Source organism: Rhinopithecus roxellana, chromosome 21, assembly GCF_007565055.1.
Source record: "Rhinopithecus roxellana isolate Shanxi Qingling chromosome 21, ASM756505v1, whole genome shotgun sequence".
Classification (NCBI taxonomy): Eukaryota; Metazoa; Chordata; class Mammalia; order Primates; family Cercopithecidae; genus Rhinopithecus; species Rhinopithecus roxellana.
Window position 1 is genome coordinate 5,222,625 of NC_044569.1, and position 20,951 is coordinate 5,243,575.

Below are 20,951 nucleotides of genomic sequence, written 5' to 3' on the forward strand. Positions count from 1 at the left end.
GCGGCGCCTGTAGTCCCAGCTACTCGGGAGGCTGAGGCGGGAGAATGGCGTAAACCTGGGAGGCGGAGCTTGCAGTGAGCTGAGATCTGGCCACTGCACTCCAGCCTGGGCCACAGAGCGAAACTCTGTCTCAAAAAAAAAAACCAAAACAAACAAACAAAAAAAACCAGACTAGGCAGGAGCCATTAGCTTAGGGCTTTTTCTGTACCCAGAACCCATCCATACACAAACAAACTGGAACTTAACCTAGAGGCATTCTTTGTAACTAATTTCAAATTAAGCTTCTACCAATCATGAACAGCCAATCAGCCAGCTGGTGGCAGAACTTGGGACCACGCATTGGACCACACAAATAAGGCAAACGCCCAGCAGCAGCCACTCAAGCAGTCATGCACCGCTAACAACGTTTCAGTCAACGATGGGACAGTGGTCCTGTGAGATTATAATGCCTTATTTTTACTGTACCTTTTCTATGTTTAGATGTGTTTAAATACCATTGTGTCGGCCGGGCACGGTGGCTCAAGCCTGTAATCCCAGCACTTTGGGAGGCCGAGACGGGCGGATCACGAGGTCAGGAGATCGAGACCATCTTGGCTAACACGGTGAAACCCCGTCTCTACTAAAAGCTACAAAAAACTAGCCGGGCGAGGTGGCGGGCGCCTGTAGTCCCAGCAACTCGGGAGGCTGAGGCAGGAGAATGGCGTGAACCCGGGAGGCGGAGCTTGCAGTGAGCTGAGATCGGCCACAGCACTCCAGCCTGGGTGACAGAGCGAGACTTCGTCTCAAAAAAAAAAAAAAAAAAAACAAAACCATTGTGTTACAATGGCCTGAAGCATTCAGTACAGTCACATGCGAGCAGGTCTGCAGCCTCAGAGCAACAATAGGCCGTACCACAGAGCCTAGGGGTGTAGCAGGTGTAGTGCACTCTGATGCCTGCATGGTGACAAAATCAACTAAAAGCAAACTCCTCAGACCGTATCCCCATCTTTAAGCAGCACGTGACTGTAGTTCCTTTACTTTGCTTCTATGCTCAGCCTATAAAAGCTTGCTGCTCATGCTGCCAGGCCAGAGCTCTGAACTTCTAATTCTGAGGGCTGCCCGATTCCCAAACTGTTCTTTGCTCAAATAAACTTGTTTGTTAAATTTTGTCAAAAGTTTCTTTTAAATGGTACATAAAAAAATATATGGCCAGGCGCAGTGACTCACACCTGTCACCCCAGCACTTTGGGGCAGCAGATCACCTGAGGTCAGGAGTTCGAGACCAGCCTGCCCAACATGGTGAAACCCTGTCTCTACTAAAAATACAAAAATTAGCCGGGCGTGGTGGCACCTGCCCGTAATCCCAGCTGCTCAGGAGGCTGAGGCAGGAGAACTGCTTGAACCCAGGAGGCGGAGGTTGCAGTGAGCCAAGATGGAGGCACTGCACTCCAGCCTGGGCAACAGAGGGAAAGTCCGTCTAAAATATATATATAAATATTAAAAATATAAATTTATATATATTTACATATATGTATAAACAAAGGCAGAGATACAAAATGAAGGCAGGAAGGTTAATGTGACAATAGTTTACTTCGAAGTTCTATTCATTTGTTATGGCTGCACCATAAATTGGACACGACATGTTTTACAGGCTACAGAAAAGGGACCCCTACTGGATTACAGACATGGAGGTGCGACGGTATCATGAGAGGAGGGAACAGTGTTTATGTTAGATCATCTGCCTAGTGTAAAGAAAATTAAGCAGTTTAAATTATAAGCTGATCTCATAAAATAACATTTCTGTTTTTCTTTTTTGAGACAGTCTCACTGTCGCCCAGGCTGGAGTGCAATGGTGTGATGTTGGCTCACTGCAACCTCCGCCTCCCAGGTTCAAGCAATTCTCTTGCCTTAGCCTCCAAAGTAGCTGGGATTATGGGCGTCCACCACCACGCCTGGCTTATTTTTTGTATTTTTAGTAGAGACGGGGTTTCACCATGTTGGCCAGGCTGTTCTCGAACTCCTACCTCAGGTGATCCCGCTGCCTCAGCCCCTCAAAGTGGTGGGATTACAGGCGTGGACTTATTTCTTGAGATAACTCCTTACTTTGAAATTTAATCTATCTGTAGTTTGCAATAAATGTTATGTTTTTAAAGATATAAAATTATGAAAGTTTTATCTTTTCAGTTTTTAAAAATATTATAAAATGCTTCAAATAGGTATAAAAGTGGAAAGAATGGATAATCCCCATGTAACCACTATCAACAGTGATCAATTTAGAAACATTCTTGTTTCAACTGTCTAGATTATTTTTAAGAAAATCCCAGAATGTCATATAATTTTATCCATATATATATATATTTTTTTTTATCTACATCTCTAAAAGGTTAGGATTGTTTACAAAACCAGAATACTATAATGCTCTAATTTTTAAAATATATTGTCTGCATATACGTAAAGAAAAAAAAGCTTTAGGATTCCTTCTTAGACAATTTTTAATTCTCAATTTGCTTATACACACACACGCACACACACACCATAGTTGTGGGTGATCACTTAAATTTCTATAATTTAATCCAATATATCAAAAACATATATATACACATATATATGTGTGTGTGTATATATGTGTATATATATACTTTTCCCCTGAAACAGGGTCTCACTCGTCACCCAGGCTGGAATGCAGTGGCATGATTACAGCTCACTGTAGCCTCTAGCCTCAAGTTCCTGGACTCAGGTGATCCTCCCACCTCAGCCTCCAAGTGGCTGGGATTACAGGTACACGCCACCATAACAGGCTAATTTTTAATATTTTTAGTAGAGATGGGGTTTCATTATGTTGCCCAGGCTAGTCTCCAATTCCTGGGCTCAACCGATCCACCCACCTCAGCCTCCCAAAGTGCTGGGACTATAGACACGTGCCACAGTGCCTGGCCAAAATATTATTTCAACATGTGATGATACAAAAGATGATCGAGGTTTTTTTACATTCCTTTCTTCATGCTGAATCTTCAGTAACCAGCATGCACCTGACACGTAACAGGTCTCGATTCACAGTGGCCACCTCATGCTCAGCAGCCCTCTGCAGCTGCCTAGCAGGGCCGCACAGGCTCAAGGAGAGGGGAACCACCAGGGCTCTGCAGGTAGGATACCTGGGTTAGACCCTGGCTCTGCCGCTTACCCACTGTATGACCCTAAGCAAAGCTACTGATCTCTCTCCGTAACAGCTTCTTCACCTGAAACTGATGTAAGAGGTCACTGTTAGCCACCTCATGAGGTCACAGGGTTTTCAGAAAGGAAGCCCCAGGCAGTGCCTGGTACACAGGTGTTGGGTGAATGCTGGCAAGCCCTCAGGTGCGCACTCCATGCCCTCGCAGAGTCTGCAAGGTAATGGTTTCAGGAGCACAGGCCCCAGCCCCTCTCTTCTCCATAGCCTCCGTACCTCCTGGCTGGCTCTGCAGTATTCTGCACATGGCTCATTTTCTCTGATGGACCAGAAAGTACTTCAAAACTTAGTGTTTCAAGAGCCTCACCATGCTAACCCAATTCTCCTTTCAATAAACAGACCTTGGTTGTGCAGCGTGAGTTGTGTGAGTACAGGCACCGGGACTGTGGATGGGCAGGATAACTGGAGAGATTCTCACAGCACTGCAGACCTCCTCAGTGCCTCACAGAGAGCTCATCCGCACTGGGCTCTTCTGCCTTCCTGTCCTTCACAGCTCAACACCTGGCCTTCCTGGCCTTCACAGCTCAACACCTGGCCTTCCTGGCCTTCACAGCTCAACACCTGGCCTTCCTGGCCTTCACAGCTCAACACCTGGCCTTCCTGGCCTTCACAGCTCAACACCTGGCCTTCCTGGCCTTCACAGCTCAACACCTGGCCTTCCTGGCCTTCACAGCTCAACACCTGGCCTTCCTGGCCTTCACAGCTCAACACCTGGCCTTCCTGGCCTTCACAGCTCAACACCTGGCCTTCCTGGCCTTCACAGCTCAACACCTGGCCTTCCTGGCCTTCACACCTCAACACCTGGCCTTCCTGGCCTTCACAGCTCAACACCTGGCCTACCTGGCCTTCACAGCTCAACACCTGGCTATCTGGCAACCCTGACCCTGTTCATACTTCGATGTCGAATGCGCCTTGCTCAAATTCTCTTGGGTGTTGAGACCAGACCCTTTATCACTCCCTTTCCTCCCCCTGCCCAGGGATGTCTTGGAGTCATTCTCAGGCTTTCTTCTCTTTTGTTCCCTACGAAGTCCTGGTTTTCCAGCTCTGCCTTTGCCTTTTTATTTCCATGACCATCCCTGCAGGCACCACCTGAGGAGTGCTGAGATGCTCCGCTGCTTCCAAGCTGGTCTGGTCTGTGTTCCTGTTCCAATCTAGCTGGCATGCTGCCGCCACCCTCTCCTGAAATGATCTTTTCATCATTTCTGCTCAAGATTCTTTAAGGACTCCTTTAAGACTACTATAAAATAAGGGCGCTGGGTTAGATCTTTTTTTTTTTTTTTTTTGGAGACGGAGTCTCACTCTGTCGCCCAGGCTGGAGTGCAGTGGTGTGATCTCGGCTCACTGCAAGCTCCGCCTCCCAGGTTCATGCCATTCTCCTGCCTCAACCTCCCAAATAGCTGGGACTACAGGCGCCCGCCACCACACCTGGCTAATTTCTTTTGCATTTTTAGTAGAGACGGGGTTTCACCGTGTTAGCCAAGATGGTCTCGATCTCCTGACCTCGTGATCTGCCCGCCTCTGCCTCCCAAAGTGCTGGGATTACAGGCGTCAGCCACTGCGCCCAGTGATCTTTTTTTTTTTTTTTTTTTTTTGAGATGGAGTCTCGCTCTGTCACCCAAGCTGGAGTACACTGGCCAGATCTCAGCTCACTGCAAGCTCCGCCTCCCGGGTTCACGCCATTCTCCTGCCTCAGCCTCCCAAGTAGCTGGGACTACAGGCGCCCGCCACCGTGCCTGGCTAGTTTTTTGTATTTTTTTTAGTAGAGACGGGGTTTCACGGTGTTAGCCAGGATGGTCTCGATCTTCTGACCTTGTGATCCACCCGCCTTGGCCTCCCAAAGTGCTGGGATTACAGGCTTGAGCCACCGCGCCCGGCCCCAGCGATCATTTTTAAGATCACTTCTACTTCTAAAGCTGTATGCCTCAGCTTTCTACCTAGCTCTGGAGGGCCTGGGACTTGTGAAAAGAAAATAAAATCTCAGGACTCTAAACTCATTATGCCAAGGGGAAAAGTTAAGCTTGGAAACTGAGTTGCACAAGAACTGCCTTCCTTTTGTTCCTAAAGAGATGGTTGCAAAAACAGAAACCATTTATCTCCCCAGGTGTCCTCCCCCACTCATTGCTCATAAGGAAATTCCTTGTGGGCCCTAAAGCCTTTACCCTGAAACAAAGTTCTGCTGGACCTCACCCTGACAAGTTAACAGCTTATCTCACAGAAACAGACAAAGACCAGACCAGAAATCAGCCCTCTGATAACCTGAGACGAATGCGCATTTGACTCCTTCTACTCTATGTTTACTTTATTGCATGTAAAATGCGGATTTACTGAACAAGAGATGCATGCGTAACTGACATCCCTCTACCCCTCCTTTCACATGTCACGTGGTTCAGTGGGCGAAAATCAAGAATGCGACCACTTACCTCACCGCCTACCCTCCCCTTTTTTCCCTTCCTCCTTCCCTTCCTGCCACTCTTTCCCGTTTAAATATTCAAGCCCTCAAAGCTCTCTATGGAAAAAGCAAAGGCCACAGATCCCACTGTAACTGGTGTTTCTTTTTCCCTGGGTACATCCTCAACCTTGACAAAACAAACCTCTAAGCTGACAGAGCTCTGTCTCAGCCCCTCTTGGGTCTACAGGGTCCACCACCCACAACTGCAGCAGGCTCAGGGCTGCCCCTGGGCTCCACGCCGCACACTCCTTCCCCTTCCTTCGGCTCTGTGACCTGCTCATCCTTCTGGGTACCTCGGCTCTATCTCCTACAGAGCCTTCCTGGACCACTCTGCCCACGCTGGACTTTCTTCCGCAGAGCCCTGCTGCATGCTTTCCAGTGTTTTGGGGATGCTGGCGCTCACTCATTTCACTGCACACTTTTGTAAAGCGACAGCATGGATTCTTCTGCATCGCCTAACATAGGGTTATAGTCAGCTTCTTGAAGACTTGCTGACTGGACGGCACAACTTAGTGAAACCGCCTTTGCAAAACTGTAACAGGACAAGAAATTTGGCATGGCTGGCTCCCTCTTGCTTCTAGCCTCACACACGGCCCTCGCTCTTTCCCGGTTGTGGGCCAAACTAACTTCGGGAGGAATGTATAGTTTAAATGATAGTAACACTTCCCCAAAACTAAACTGCCCTTGTAAAACTAATGAAAGGCCACCAAGCTGGGAGGATGAGAGGAGCCGGAACTGTACTAAGATGTAGGCATCGTTAAGTAATTACCAGCCATTATTCTGGAGGTCAGATTTGCAACTTCCCCAATTACTCCTGCAGATAACAACATCTCTACTGTACAACTTAGGCTTGGCCTTTTGAGAAGCTTTTCAGCTTTTTACATTTCTGACAACCAATGGCTCCACCTGGGCTCACCAACTGGTCCCGTGGCCCCACCCAGGAACTGACTTGGCACAGGATGACGGCTTCCACGCCCTATGATTTCACCTCCGCCCCATTCAAACAGCATTCACCACTCCCTGGCCCTTACCCGACAAACTATTCTTGAAAAGCCCTGGTCTCCATGGAGACTGATTTGAGTAATAATAATAATAACTCCAGGCTGCCATTCGGTCAGCTCTGCATGAATTAAGCTCTTTCTCTGCGATACCCCTGTCTTGAGAAACCGGCTGTACCTGGGCTGCAGGCAAAATGAATCTATTAGGTAGCTGTGTCAATCCCTTATAAAAGGCTTTTTCATTTGTGCTTCTCTCATTAGAGTACAGAATATTCAAAGCTTTTTAAAATTCTAGCTTTTTTTCCACATGGACTCTGGAAAATTAAGAGGTTACCAAACGCGAGAAATCCACTGAGTTCAGAAAGGGTCCCTTCCTTTTGTAGGTGCTATCAAATGAGGCACAACAACGACAAACACAATGCTTTCTCGTGGAAACTCATCAGCAAGCCACAAGTAAGGTGATGCTCACGTACCAATTTCCTACTTATCAGTTCGGCTGCGTCTTTTACTTGCCCTTTCATCTTTCACTACCTATTTATTTTAGAAGTGCAAAACAATGGTAAACCAGGCAATCATGCTTCTCATTAGGAGTACTGTTAACTATCTGGTGAGGGAGCCCTGATTTGTTTACTTTGTGGTTACTGACAGACTTCATTAACCATTCAGTCATGTTCCTAAGAGTCACAGGAGCCGGGACAGTGTCAACTTCTGTTCACCACCACATTGCAACCCCCCCCATGAAGACAGAGCAGACAATGAAACATCAGAATGAATGGACCTATGGGTGAGCCAGAGAGAGGGAATTCTGCAGTCTACAATCCAAACAAAACAGTCCATCTATCGCTTCAATCTTTTTTTTTGCAAAACTGTAAAGAATTATTCCCACAACTGGCACCTACCTTCTCCACGTCGGCTTTCTTTTCTGTGAGAAGAGCTACTGTTCTTTTATAAGCATCATTAATAAGGATTCGTACTTCATCATCTATCAATCTTGCAGTGGCTTCACTGTAAGGTTTCTCCAATACCATATCCCCCTGACGTGGGAGGTCAAAGGAGATTTGCCCAACCTTTTCATTCATGCCAAACTGAACAATCTGAAAAATACATGATTCGCGGTGGTTATATATGATTGCTGTTCAACCAGACAAAATCTACACAGCAGCCCGAGCCAGCTAAAGGGCATAGGGTGCTCTGTGTAGCCGGCAACAGCAGCACAGTGCTTTAAACTCACAACTAGAAACACAGAGCCAAAAGCCCAGGCATCACACCCACAACAAAGTTAGGATGCAGATCCCAACAACTGTATGACAGTACTACCTGGTTTCTTTTTTTTTCTTTTTAGACAGTCTTGGTCTGTCGCCCAGGTTGTAGTGCAGCAGCACCGTCTTGGCTCACTGCAACCTCCACGTCCCAAGTGCAAGCAATTCTCATGCCTCAGCCTCCCAAGTAGCTGAGATTATAGGCACCCGCCAACACTCCCGGCTAATTTTTCTATTTTTAGTAGAGATGGGTTTCCGTCATGTTGGCCAGGCTGGTCTTGAACTCCTAACCTCAGGTGATCTGCCCGCCTCGGCCTCCCAAAGTGCTGGGATTACAGGCGTGAGCCACCCCGCCCAGCCACTACCTGATTTCTTTTTGTTTTTGTTTTGAGACAGGGTTTTTGTTCTGTCGCCCAGGCTGGAATGCAGTGCATGATCATAGCTCACTGCAGTGTTGACCTCCTGGGCTCAAAATATCCTCCCACCTCAGCTTCCCAAAGTGCTGGGATTACAGGCGTGAGCCACCGTGCCTGGCCTGATATTACTATCTGTACAAGGGAAAGCAGAGAAGAAGCAAGAAGCATCCGACAGATCTGAAGAAACAAGAACCCCCAGCTGTCAACAGGTTCTTCCCAGGAAGGGTGGTATGCCACTCATGCTGAGAACACGGGAGACCGGAAGGGCACCTGCATTTCCCCGTTCACGGAGTCCATGGGGCCCAGGGGACAGTCTGAAGAGGCTCATCCAGTGTGGACCCATGAGCCCCCAAACTGATCAGTACCACACAGGAGGAGGCTTCTGCAAGTAAGACCCAAACTGACTGGAAAAAGAGAAGGCCCAGGTAAGAGTGGGGATCAAAAATAGCCAGGGGTGCTCGAAGGGAAGAAACCACATTCCTAGCACTTCACGAACACAGCCAGAAAAACTCCTGGACCTCCTCCTGCCTAAGAGAGCAGCAAAACAAATTCATGTAAAAACAGGCAATAGAAAAATCCCTTAAAAAGTTCTAAGAAAGCCGGGCGCGGTGGCTCAAGCCTGTAATCCCAGCACTTTGGGAGGCCGAGGCGGGCGGATCACGAGGTCAGGAGATCGAGACCATCCTGGCTAACATGGTGAAACCCCGTCTCTACTAAAAAAAATACAAAAAACTAACCGGGCGAGGTGGCGGGCGCCTGTAGTCCCAGCTACTCGGGAGGCTGAGGCAGGAGAATGGCGTAAACCCGGGAGGCGGAGTTTGCAGTGAGCTGAGACCTGGCCACTGCACTCCAGCCTGGGTGACAGAGCGAGACTCCTTCTCATAAAAAAAAAAAAAAAAAAAGTTCTAAGAAAAAAAATCAGCTGAATAATGTCTCCAGATAAGAAAAGTGGGACGAAAAGATGTGTCAATACTACAGAGGAAATTCATATCTTAGTACTTCAAAACAGGCTAAAAGAAATCAGGGAAATGACACATGGTATGAAAGATCTACTTAAATTGGAACTAGAAAAGCTTCAATGAGGTGCTAGAAAAAAATACATATCAAAGCCACCACACCCGGCCTGAAATAAACTTTAAATACTGTACTAAAAAAGTTTCTCGGGGCCGGGTGCAGTGGCTCACGCCTGTAATCCCAGCACTTTGGGAGGCTGAGGCGGGCAGATCATGCGGTCAGGAGATTGAGACCATCCTGGCTAACACAGTGAAACCCCTCCACTAAAAATACAAAAAATTAGCTGGGCGTGGTGGCAGGCACCTGTGGTCCCAGCTACTTGGGAGGCTGAGGCAGGAGAATGGCATGAACCCAAGAGGTGGAGCTTGCAGTGAGCCAAGATGGTGCCACTGCACTCCAGCCTGGGCAACAGAGTGAGACTCAGTCTCAAAAAAAAAAGTTTCTCAGCCAAGCGCAGTGGCTCATGCCTGTAATCCCAGCGCTTTTGAGAGGCGGAGGAGGGTGGATCACCTGAGGTCGGGAGTTCAAGACCAGCCTGACGAACACGGAGAAACCCTGTCTCTATTAAAAATACAAAACTAGCTGGGTGTGGTGGCGCATGCCTGTAATACCAGCTACTCGAGAGGCTGAGGCAGGAGAATGGCTTGAACCTGGGAGGCGGAGGTTGCGGTGAGCCGAGATTGCACCACTGTACTCTAGCCTGAGCAACAAGAGCAAAACTCTGTATCAAAAAAAAATTTAGCCAGGTGTGGTGGCGTGTGCCTGTAATCCCAGCAACTCAGGAGGCTGAGGCAGGAGAATCACTTGAACCCGGGAGGCAGAGGTTGCAGTGAACCAAGATAGAGCCACTGCACTCCAGCCTGGGTGACAGAGGGAGACTGTGTCTCCAAAAAAAAAAAAAAAAAAAGTTTCTCTTCATAATTTTTTTTTTTTTTTTTTTGAGGCGGAGTCTCACTCTGTCGCCCGGACTGGAGTGCAGTGGCCGGATCTCAGCTCACTGCAAGCTCCGCCTCCCGAGTTTACGCCATTCTCCTGCCTCAGCCTCCCGAGTAGCTGGGACTACAGGTGCCCGCCACCTCGCCCGGCTAGTTTTTGTATTTTTAGTAGAGATGGGGTTTCACCGTGTTAGCCAGGATGGTCTTGATCTCCTGACCTCGTGATCCGCCCGTCTCGGCCTCCCAAAGTGCTGGGATTACAGGCTTGAGCCACCGCGCCCAGCCCTTCATAAGTTTTAATTGCTTTAAAAATGGACTTCTTTTAAGAGATAATCCTTGCCTAAAAAGCCTAACACAGTGAAGCAACAATATTGTTTCAGAGCCCTTCATGGAATGTCAATTTCTCATGCAAATATGAACAAATGAGGAGGAAACGCCCTCTTTCACATACTCACTTGGGCATATGCACTCTGAGTTACTTTTCTCAAGTCATCTTGAGCACCAGTTGTAATTCTTCCAAAGAAGATTTCTTCAGAGACTCGACCACCTAAAGTCATACACATCCTATCCAAGAGCTGCTCTTTGGTATACAGGTATTGTTCTTTCGGTAAATACTGAGCATAACCTAGTCCTTTGCCACGTGGGATGATGGATACCTGGTAAGTAGAAAACAGTGCTGAAGATCCTACTACAGATGAAGACTTGATCAAAACATCTGTGTATAAACAGATAAACTCAGTCACTAAAAATAAGCACAACAGCCACACAGTCCATCAGCCTTGGTGGGATGTGATCTAGTAGCAGTGACTGCTCAGGAGGGATATTTTCTCTCAGGATAGTTTCACCTTAGATTTTTGTTGTTGTTTTCGTTTTTGAGATTGAGATTGAGTTGCTCTGTCGCCCAGGATGGACTGCAGTGGCAGGATCTCGACTCACTGCAACCTCCACCTCCCAAGTTCGAGCAATTCTTCTGCCTCGGCCTCCTGAGTAGCTCGGATCACAGGCGCCCACCACCAGGCCCGGCTAATTTTTGTATTTTTAGTAGAGAAGGGTTTCACCATGTTGGTCAGGCTGGTCTCGAACTCCTGACCTTGTGATCCTCCTGCCTCAGCCTCCCAAAGTGCTGGGATTACAGGCATGAGTCACTGTGCCCAGCTTCATCTTTGAGTTCTAAATGGCTTTTTTTTTTTTTTTTTTTTTAAATAAAAACAGGATCTCACTTTGCTACCCGGGATGGTCTTAAACTCCTGACTTTAGGCATTTCTCCCACCTTTACCTCCCAAAGTGCTAGGATTACAGGCATGCGCCACCACACCCAGCAAGTTTCTTTTTTTTTTTTTTTTTTTTTGAGAAGGAATCTTGCTCTGTCGCCCAGGCTAGAGTGCAGTGGCACAATCTCGGATCATTGCAAGCTCTGCCTCCAGGGTTCACGCCATTCTCCTGCCTCAGCCTCCCAAGTAGCTGGGACTATAGGCGCCCGCCACCACACCTGGCTAATTGTTTTGTAATTTTAGTAGAGACGGGGTTTCAACATGTTAGCCAGGATGGTCTCAATCTCCTGACCTTGTGATCCGCCCGCCTCGGCCTCCCAAAGTGCTGGGATTACAGGCGTGAGCTACCGTGCCCGGCCCAATTTCTTGTCTTCTTGTAAAACTCAATTGAAAGTATTCCATCTTGACATTCTGACAGTTCTGATGCTGTGCAAGCATGCGGGCTTCATTCAACTCTGCTGTCGGACGTGGCCACATCCTCCTTCAAAGGAAGGAGGGTACAGCAGGCCACGATGCTCGGCAGCCTTTCCTTTCCAGTCCTCTTTTGCAATTAAGTAAATTCCTTTAACTTTAAAAAACTTCAGTTTATTGAGAGATGACATATATGGTTAAATGCACCCATGTGAAGTGTAGAGTTCAATGAGTTTTGACAAACATAACCTCAAGCCACAATTAAGATACAGAATATTCTCATCATGCCCAGAAAGTTCCCTTGCACCCACTGGTAGAGTCTTTCTCTCCACACCCAACCTCAGACAACCACAGACATACTTTCTGTCCCTATGGATTAGTTTAGCTTCTAGAATTGCAAATAAATGAAATCGTATGGCATATACCTCATTGTGTTTGGTCTCCTTCCCTGTTTTTGAGATCCATAGATGCTGTTGTGTGTATTAATAGTCATTCATTTTTACTGCTGTGTGGCACTCCACTGCTACAAACATACCAAATATCCATTTCATTCTTGATGCAAGTCAGGTTATTTTCAGTTTACTGATACTATAAATAAAGTAGTAACAGTCTTTGTGTAGACACAGGTTTTTGTTTCTCTTGGGGAATTAAGAGTCGAATTGTTTGGTCACATGGAAGTGTTCGTCTGCCTTTATAAGAAACTGCCAAACTGTTTTCCAAAACAATGGTACCACTTTACATTCCTTTTTTTGGCAGAGTCTCATTCTGTCCCCTGGGCTGGAGTGCAGTGGCACCATCTCTGCTCACTGCAGCCTCCGCCTCTTGGGTTCAAGTGATCCTCCCAGATTCCAGTGATTCTAGTCTCCCGAGTAGCTGGGACTACAGGCGTTCACCACGTCTGGCTAATTTTTCTATTTGTACTAGAGACAGGTTTTGCCATGTTGGCCAGGCTGGTCTCAAACTCCTAACCTCAAGCAATCTGCCCGCCTCGGCCCCCCAAAGTGCTGGGATCACATGAGCCACTGCATCTGGCCCCATTTTACATTCCTATCAACAACATGTGTGCGTTTCAACTGCTCCATATCCTTATCAACAATGAAGACTGTCTCTTTTTCATTTTAACCATTCCAGCAAGTATTTTCAAGTAGCTCATTATAGGTGATTTGCATGTCCCTGACTGAATAATGATATACCCTGTGTGTGCTTAACGCCCACTCATACACCTTCTGGGAAATGCATGTTTAAATCTTTCACCCACTGTTTTACTGGGTTGTTTTCTTATTATTGAATTCTACGAGTTCTTTATATGTTCTAGATATAAGTCCTTGCAGTACATATAAATGACAATATATGTGTGCTGCATATACACACACACACACACACACACACATTGTCCTATATATGTACTGCAAGTATTTTCAGAGGATGTGGCTTGCCTTTTTTTTTTTTTTTTTTTTTTTGAGACAGGAGTCTCACTCTGTCACCCAGGCTGGAGTGCAGTGGCCAGATCTCAGCTCACTGCAAGCTCCGCCTCCCAGGTTCACGCCATTCTCCTGCCTCAGCCTCCCGAGTAGCTGGGACTACAGGCGCCGCCACCTCGCCCGGCTAGTTTTTTTGTATTTTTAGTAGAGACGGGGTTTCACCGTGTTAGCCAGGATGGTCTCGATCTCCTGACCTCGTGATCCGCCCGTCTCGGCCTCCCAAAGTGCTGGGATTACAGGCTTGAGCCACCGCGCCCGGCCGCGGCTTGCCTTTTTATTTTCTGAATCTGGTCTTTCAAAGAAAGAGAGTCTTAAATTTTGATGGGTCCCACTTGTCAACTTTTTCTTTTGTGGCTCATGTTTTTGTGTCCCAAGAAATTTCTGCATACTCAAGGCCCCAAAGATTTTTACCTGTATTTTCTCCTAGAAGTTTTATGGTTTTAGTTTTTATGATTTCAAATAATTTTTTGCATATGACACAAGGGTTAATGTTCACCATTTTTCCTGTGAAAAATCTGTTGCCAGAACCACCTGGAGATAAGACAATTCCTTCCCCTTGAATCATCCTGGTACCTCTGCTGGAAATCAATGAACCAAAAGTTTGTGGTTCACTTTCCAGGCTCCATTCCATCCCACTGGCCTGCGTGCCAGTCCTTCTACCAGCACCACACTCTCATCGCTGTAGCTGCACACAGTCTTACTACTGGGGTGAGTAACTTACACTGTTCCACCCATTACCTAGAGGACCTTGGTCCAGCGGTAGCGTCAGTGCCTAGAAAAGGCATCCGTTACTTAGCAGACTGGGAAAGGGAGTCTCCCTTTCCCCAGGGGAGTTAGAGAAGACTCTGCTCCACCACCTCTTGTGGATGGCCCGACATCAGCCAGGCCTGCCCGCAGTTATCCAGAGGCCTAACCGTTCCTCTGTGATGCTGTGCGTCAGTGGTCATGCTCCTGGTCTACTTTCATGTTCCACCCTGTACACCTGGCTCTGCCTTTTAAACAGCAGTAGCAGACTTAGTGAAAGTACTAAAAGTCTTTGAAATGCAGAAGTAATGGCATAAGGTGTCTCCTCTCTCTCTCTGCCTCGGCTGCCAAACAGGGAAGGGCCCCCTGTCCAGTGGACATGTGACTCGCGTGACCTCATCTATCACTGGAGATGACTCACACGCCTTACCCTGCCCCCTTGTCTTGTATCCAATAAGTAACAGCGCAGCCTGGCATCTGGGGCCACTACTGGTCTCTGCATCTCGGTGGTAGTGGTCCCCCGGGCCCAGCTGTCTGCATCTCGGTGGTAGTGGTCCCCCGGGCCCAGCTGTCTGCATCTCGGTGGTAGTGGTCCCCCGGGCCCAGCTGTCTGCATCTCGGTGGTAGTGGTCCCCCGGGCCCAGCTGTCTGCATCTCGGTGGTAGTGGTCCCCCGGGCCCAGCTGTCTGCATCTCGGTGGTAGTGGTCCCCCGGGCCCAGCTGTCTGCATCTCGGTGGTAGTGGTCCCCCGGGCCCAGCTGTCTGCATCTCGGTGGTAGTGGTCCCCCGGGCCCAGCTGTCTGCATCTCGGTGGTAGTGGTCCCCCGGGCCTAGCTGTCTGCATCTCGGTGGTAGTGGTCCCCCGGGCCTAGCTGTCTTTTCTTCTCTTTGTCTTGTGTCTTTCTTTCTACGATCTCATCTCCACACACGAGAAGAAAAACCCACAGACCCTGTAGGTCTGGTCCCTACAACCCTTTTGCCAGGCTCTCTGGGATCGCCACTGCGCATGTGTAGTTTAGTGGTCGGCCTGGGCTTTGGGCAGTTCCTATTCAGATTTGGGCCTTGCCCCTTAGTAGTTTTCTTGCTTCTGGGATTTTCCTGTTAAATTTCCAGTATTCTTCAAGTCCTGGACTATCTCCTCTACCACCTCAGGATAGTAAAGCCTATGTCTCATACCACCGTAGTGTGGAGATTACGAAAAACCCTCAGGTAAGAAAGCCACAGGCTCCCAGTTCAAATCCAGCGTAGGTGTTGCTTTATAGGAGCAAACTCTCCTCCAGCTCTGGCCTGCTTTTGGATACTCTGTGGTCCCTTTAAATAATTTTCTGTCCAAATTTTATATTTATCTATGGGACGGTTTGTACAACCATGGTTACCAGAAGTTTTGGCTAAAGCCTTCTAAATATCATTTCTTTCTCCTTTGCGGGAGTGTATCTTGCTTCTTGAGTGGCTGCAGCGAGCAGCTGCTCACATGCGCTCTGGCTGCCTAGTGCAGCCACCCTGCTTCACCTTTAAAAGCGGGTCTGCGTGCTCCAGATACCAGCCGGCAACCGCGTGGCCTGCTTCATGGTATGCCACGGTCTTCTTCTCCTCAGGCTGCAGAACCTGCGTTTTCTTCTCTAAGCCTAACAAAATAACAACAAAAAAACCCAAGCCACTGTTTTAGTGACACTGACATTAAAAGACAGTTATACAGTGCTATACATTGCCTTACCTAAAATGGGGTTTGGAGATATAAGTCCTTGCAGTACACATAAAGGACAATATTTTATATATATATAAAAAATACTATATATATATGAAGTATATATTGTCCTTTATATATATATATGCAGTACATATATATTGCCCTTTATATGTACTGCAAGTATTTTCAGAGGGTGTGGCTTGCCTTTTTATTTTCTTAACTGTCTTTCAAAGAAAAAGAGTCTGCCTATCACAATCCAAAAATTCCTAATCAAGGCCAGGCGCAGTGGCTCATGCCTGTAATCCCAGCACTTTGGGAGGTCGAGGTGGGCCGATCACTTGAGGTGAGGAGTTCGAGACCAGCCTGGCCAACATGGTGAAACCCCGTCTCTACTAAAAATACAAAATTAGCCAGGCGTGGTGGTGTGTTCCTGTACTTCCAGCTACTAGGGAGGCTGGGGCACGTGAATCACTTGAACCCGGGAGGCGGAGGTTGCAGTGAACTGAGATCATGCCGCTGGACTCCAGCCTGGGCTACAGAATGAGACTCTGTCTCAAAAAAAAAAATAAATAAATTAAGTTAAAATTGTTTTAAAAAAAGCAAATAGAATTCCCAATGTCAGAATAAAAGCAAAAGGTCAAGTTCAAAATATAACTACAGCAAAAATGCACTCACTCCCCCATCCCCAGGCCTGCTTTCTCACTTTTAAGCCACACACCCTGTGTTTTGCGAAACAAATTGAAATGTAAAATAAAATTCAGCATTGAGGTCATTTTAAAACACGCAAAATTACAGAAACCAAAACTCCGGCAAGGTCCTCACTGCATAGTCCAGGTGTTCAGAATTATCGAATACTGGGCACGTGAAGAAGCCTGCCATAAGACACTACCTGTTGTCCATTCTGCTGGAAGGCAGACGAGTCTGAGAAAGCAGGGAGCCAGCTCAAGACCCGGAGCTACCCTACATGGAGCCAGCCAGGCTGCTGCTGGCGCACCCTCACCTAGCCAGCCGGCCCTAGGGCGCAGAGCAAGCCACAGAAGTGGCAGAGCAGACCCAGAGGGCAAACCCCAGAGACACAGGGCCCCCAAGACCCGTGCTGGAGCCCACGTCCACCACAGTGCTGGCCGGACTCCAGTCTGAGCAGGATTCTTCTCTGGCCTGGATCAAGGTGGGCTCTGCCCCTCACTCTGTACCTCTGCTGTAAAAACTAACTGCACTATTTGTACTAAACAAATCATCACACAGTGGCAAAAGTAGTTTTGCCGTGTTCTTGGTAATCCACCTGAGAGAATTTCTCAGCTGATGTTAAGGAGACTGGAAGACAAAAACAAAAGCTGTCTTCCCAGTGACACAACCCAGGAGAAACACATGCCACAGGGCGGGAAGTTACAGAACAGAAGTGAAGTCTGTCTGCGGATGAACACCTCTGGCTTATCTGTAAAAACAGAGCCTTTCCCCACAGTTCACCTCAGGAGTCATTCATTTTCTCAGTGCCTATCTCACTACACAACACTGCCTGCAGGGCCAGCAACTGCCTCAGAACAAAACCTGCGACTGGGTGGCTGCCTGCTCTGCCCCGCCCTCTCTGATCACTTCTCCTTAACCTAAAAAAAGGCATACATACACAGTTTTCACCTGTCTCTACAGTGAATTATTATATTTTGCTTCATTCCATTCACAACTCTCATCATCTGAGGTTCTTCTTTTCAATAACAAATTTATAAAATAAGAGGTCTGGTGATTCATTCAATCATTGTTTACTGAGAACCTATCCCCAGCGAACCACATTGCTCTACCAGCCTCTATGTCCTCACTGGAAGCCCCACTAATCTGGTTTTGTACCCTCTACTCAGCTGAACTGTCAGAAGTCACCCTAACACCCTCACTGCCAAATCCAAAGTTCCTCTTCCTCCTCCACACCCCTGTGCCTCGCCCTGCTGCTGGCGCCTCATCTCCTGTCCCCTCCAGCCTACAGGTCCCTGTTATTGGCACATCTTCCTCACTTGTCTGCTGACGCACCTTCAGTGCTTATGGTACACCATGAGCACTTGTGACCTTGCTGACACACCTCTCTCCTCTTACCAAATGTGGGCACTGGGTAACATTTCCTCTGCAACTCCCTCTCTCCCAGGAAGGTGGCTCCAAGTGCCCCAATCGCACACCTCACTCCACCTGGCACACCCTGGGACCACCACTGCCCTTTCCCAAGTCACACACGCATACACTGCCCCGGCTCACAGGCAGGACAGCTCATTCTCTACCAGCCAGCTGCCTCTGCGAGTGCCCCACGCTCCTGCAGTCTCTCAAGTCTGTCCTCATTTTTTTTACGGCTGTCACTGGTGCTCCCCCATGCTAAGCTGTGGGCTCACGGTACTCACAGTGATGACTGCAAGGTTCTCTGCCTCCAGATGCTTCCCTCCTCTTCAAAGCCAGATTCATTCTCCTAAAATACCACTAGTCATTATGTTATTTAGTGGCTCACACCTGTAATCCCAGCACTTTGGGAGGCCAAGGCAGGCAGATCACCTGAGGTCAGGAGATCGAGACCAGCCTGGCCAACATGGTGAAACCCCATCTCTACTAAAAATACAAAAATCAGCCAGGCGTGGTGGCGGGCGCCTGTAATAGCAGCTACTCGGAAGGCTGTTCATTGGAACCCTGGAGGCGGAGGTTGCAGTGAGCCGAGATTGTGCCACTGCACCCCAGCCTGGGTGACAGAATGAGAACCTGTCTCAAAAAAACAAAAAACAAAACAAAACCAAAAAACCCACCTTAATTCAATACTGGCCATAGGACAAAACTGTAAAAGCCTCTGAGCTTAACATTCAAGGCTTTCCAAAACTGACCAGTTTACTCTCCCTCCCTAAACACAGGGTAGGTAGCCTGCCTCAAGTCCACTCTGCCAGGTCACTTCCAGGCCATACCCAGTTCTATCCTGGGCCAGGGGCACACCCCTCCCCTTCTGTGGAACTCTGCCTGGCACAGGGCTTCCCCCTCCTTTGAACGCACGAGGACTTGAACTGCTACATGCCTTTGGGGACTACATCAGAAGCCCTATGGAATGTTAAGAAAATGCATGCTCCCCCTGTGCTGGCTGAGGAAGCACTTCCAGCTCCACGCCTGTTACGGTTATTTTATATATTTTTTTTTTTTTTGAGACAGGGTCTCACTCTGTTGTCCAGGCTGGAGTGCAGTGGTGCGATCTCGGCTCACCAGCACCTCTGTCTCCCGGGTTCAAGCAATTCTCCTGCCTCAACCTCCCAAGCAGCTGGGACTTCAAGTATGCGCCACCACCCGTACTTATATTTTTAATAGAGATGGGGTTTCACTATGTTGGCCAGTCTGGTCTCAAATTCCTGACCTCGTGATCTGCCCGCCTTGGCCTCCCAAAGTGCTGGGATTACAGGCGTTGAGGCACTGCACCAAGCTATTACAGATATTTTACAACCATCACCTGTATCTAGCACAGAGCACCTCTAACTCATGTGATGAAACTTTTGTAAACAGGAAGGTTGTGAGCTTTTTAACAAACTTGATTGGTATAATTCATGGGTAGACACCTCACTGCTGGCTGCCTGTGCAAGCAAAGCATTCGTGAGCTGCCATCTCAAACTCACCCAGCACCACAGACCTCCATGCAGAGGGCAGGTGGCAGGGGATGGTGGGGAAAGAAGGAAGAGAGGCAGGAGAGGCATGGGAGGGGCCATGACACCAAGAGAACACAAGTATGGTGAGCCCCAGGGCTGGGCGGATACACTTTCTTTGCTTTCAGTTCTTGCCCAAACAGAGAAATCCCTGGCCTCAAATTCATTTTATCAGCCTTTCTACTTGAGTTATGTTCAGTTTCCTTACCACCAATCACTCGCTCAATTGCCTGTTCAAAGTGTTTCTGATTTATGGAATCTGACAGGTGCCTTGCAGCAATCAGCGCAGCTTCATTACAGACATTAGCAACATCAGCACCTAAAAAATGAACATAGAACAGCTTACCCACTGAAATACGCCCAAACTGATCAGTCAAATCCATAGTTAATTTTTAAATCAGCAGTACAATGAATAAAGGTTTTGTGTAAATATAATTCTGTTTGACTCATGATAACCCTAAGCTATTCTAGCATTTAATGTAAGCCTAATTCTGGCCCTCTGAACTAAGATGAAAGTATTAGTAATCAATAGATAATTACAGGCAACTATTTACCTTAATAGACAATATGGTTCACATAATAGCAAACTAAGATAGCATCTAAAAATGTTCATTTAAATAACTTCGTTCTATCACCTGTGTTGCGAAAATGGCTTGCATAGATATTAGGTGAAGTACTGATGTATGATGAGAAACCTAATTTTTATAATCACCTAGTACATTCAGTGAAACAACTAAATTTAAATATAGCTAAAAGCTTGTCAAATGCTTTTTAGATCCATCTCTTTAACTTTGCAGCTAAGGATATGGTAGCACAAATAAGCTACAGCACACCATCTGTGTTAAATAAACAAATATTAAAACATTATAAATTTCAAAGACAAGTAAAAAGGTATGACCCCTGGAACAAGATGATCATCTTCTGACCACACTATTGTACAAAATCTTTTCATACTTCTCAAACTGTTCTTTTTTTATTTCATTTTGTGTTTAGAAGGAGAGAAACGGAACAGGAAAGGACCATATTTTACATTAAAAAATTATTGGAAGAAGCACATGAAAAGATGCTCAACATCACCAGTCATTAGAGAAATGCAAATCAAAACAACCGTGAGATGCCAAATCACACCAGCTAAGATGGCTGTAATAAAAAAAGACAGTGACAAGTGCTGGCAAGGATGTGGAGGAACTGGGACCCTCACACATTACTGGTGGGAATGTAAAATGGCACAGGTAATTAAAACAACCTGGCGGTTCCTCAAAAAGTTAAGAGTTACAATATGACCCAGCAATTCCACTTCTAGGTATTTACCAAGAGAAACAATATGACCATGAAAAATCTGTACACCAATGTTCATGGCAGCATTATTCATAATAGCCAAAAAGTGGAAACAGCTCACATGGCCATCCACTGATGGGTGTATCAACAAGATGTGGA

The 20,951-nt window shown here is 47.2% G+C and overlaps 1 protein-coding gene across 2 annotated transcripts in view; it reads right to left on the minus strand.

The window, feature by feature from the left end:
• AFG3L2 (AFG3 like matrix AAA peptidase subunit 2) overlaps positions 1–20,951 on the minus strand; it is a 51,477-nt gene that overhangs the window by 2,007 nt on the left and 28,519 nt on the right. Inside the window, exons 13-16 of one of the 2 annotated variants that reach the window (XM_010375702.2) lie at positions 19,723–19,833; positions 15,693–15,808; positions 10,732–10,932; positions 7,552–7,746 (exon numbers count right to left, since the gene is read on the minus strand). In XM_010375702.2, coding sequence (XP_010374004.2) covers positions 7,552–7,746; positions 10,732–10,932; positions 15,693–15,808; positions 19,723–19,833 — 623 coding nt within the window. Of the gene's footprint in view, positions 1–7,551; positions 7,747–10,731; positions 10,933–11,790; positions 12,482–15,692; positions 15,809–19,722; positions 19,834–20,951 lie in introns of those variants that run through there. The other variant, XM_030925977.1, reaches the window with a different exon arrangement.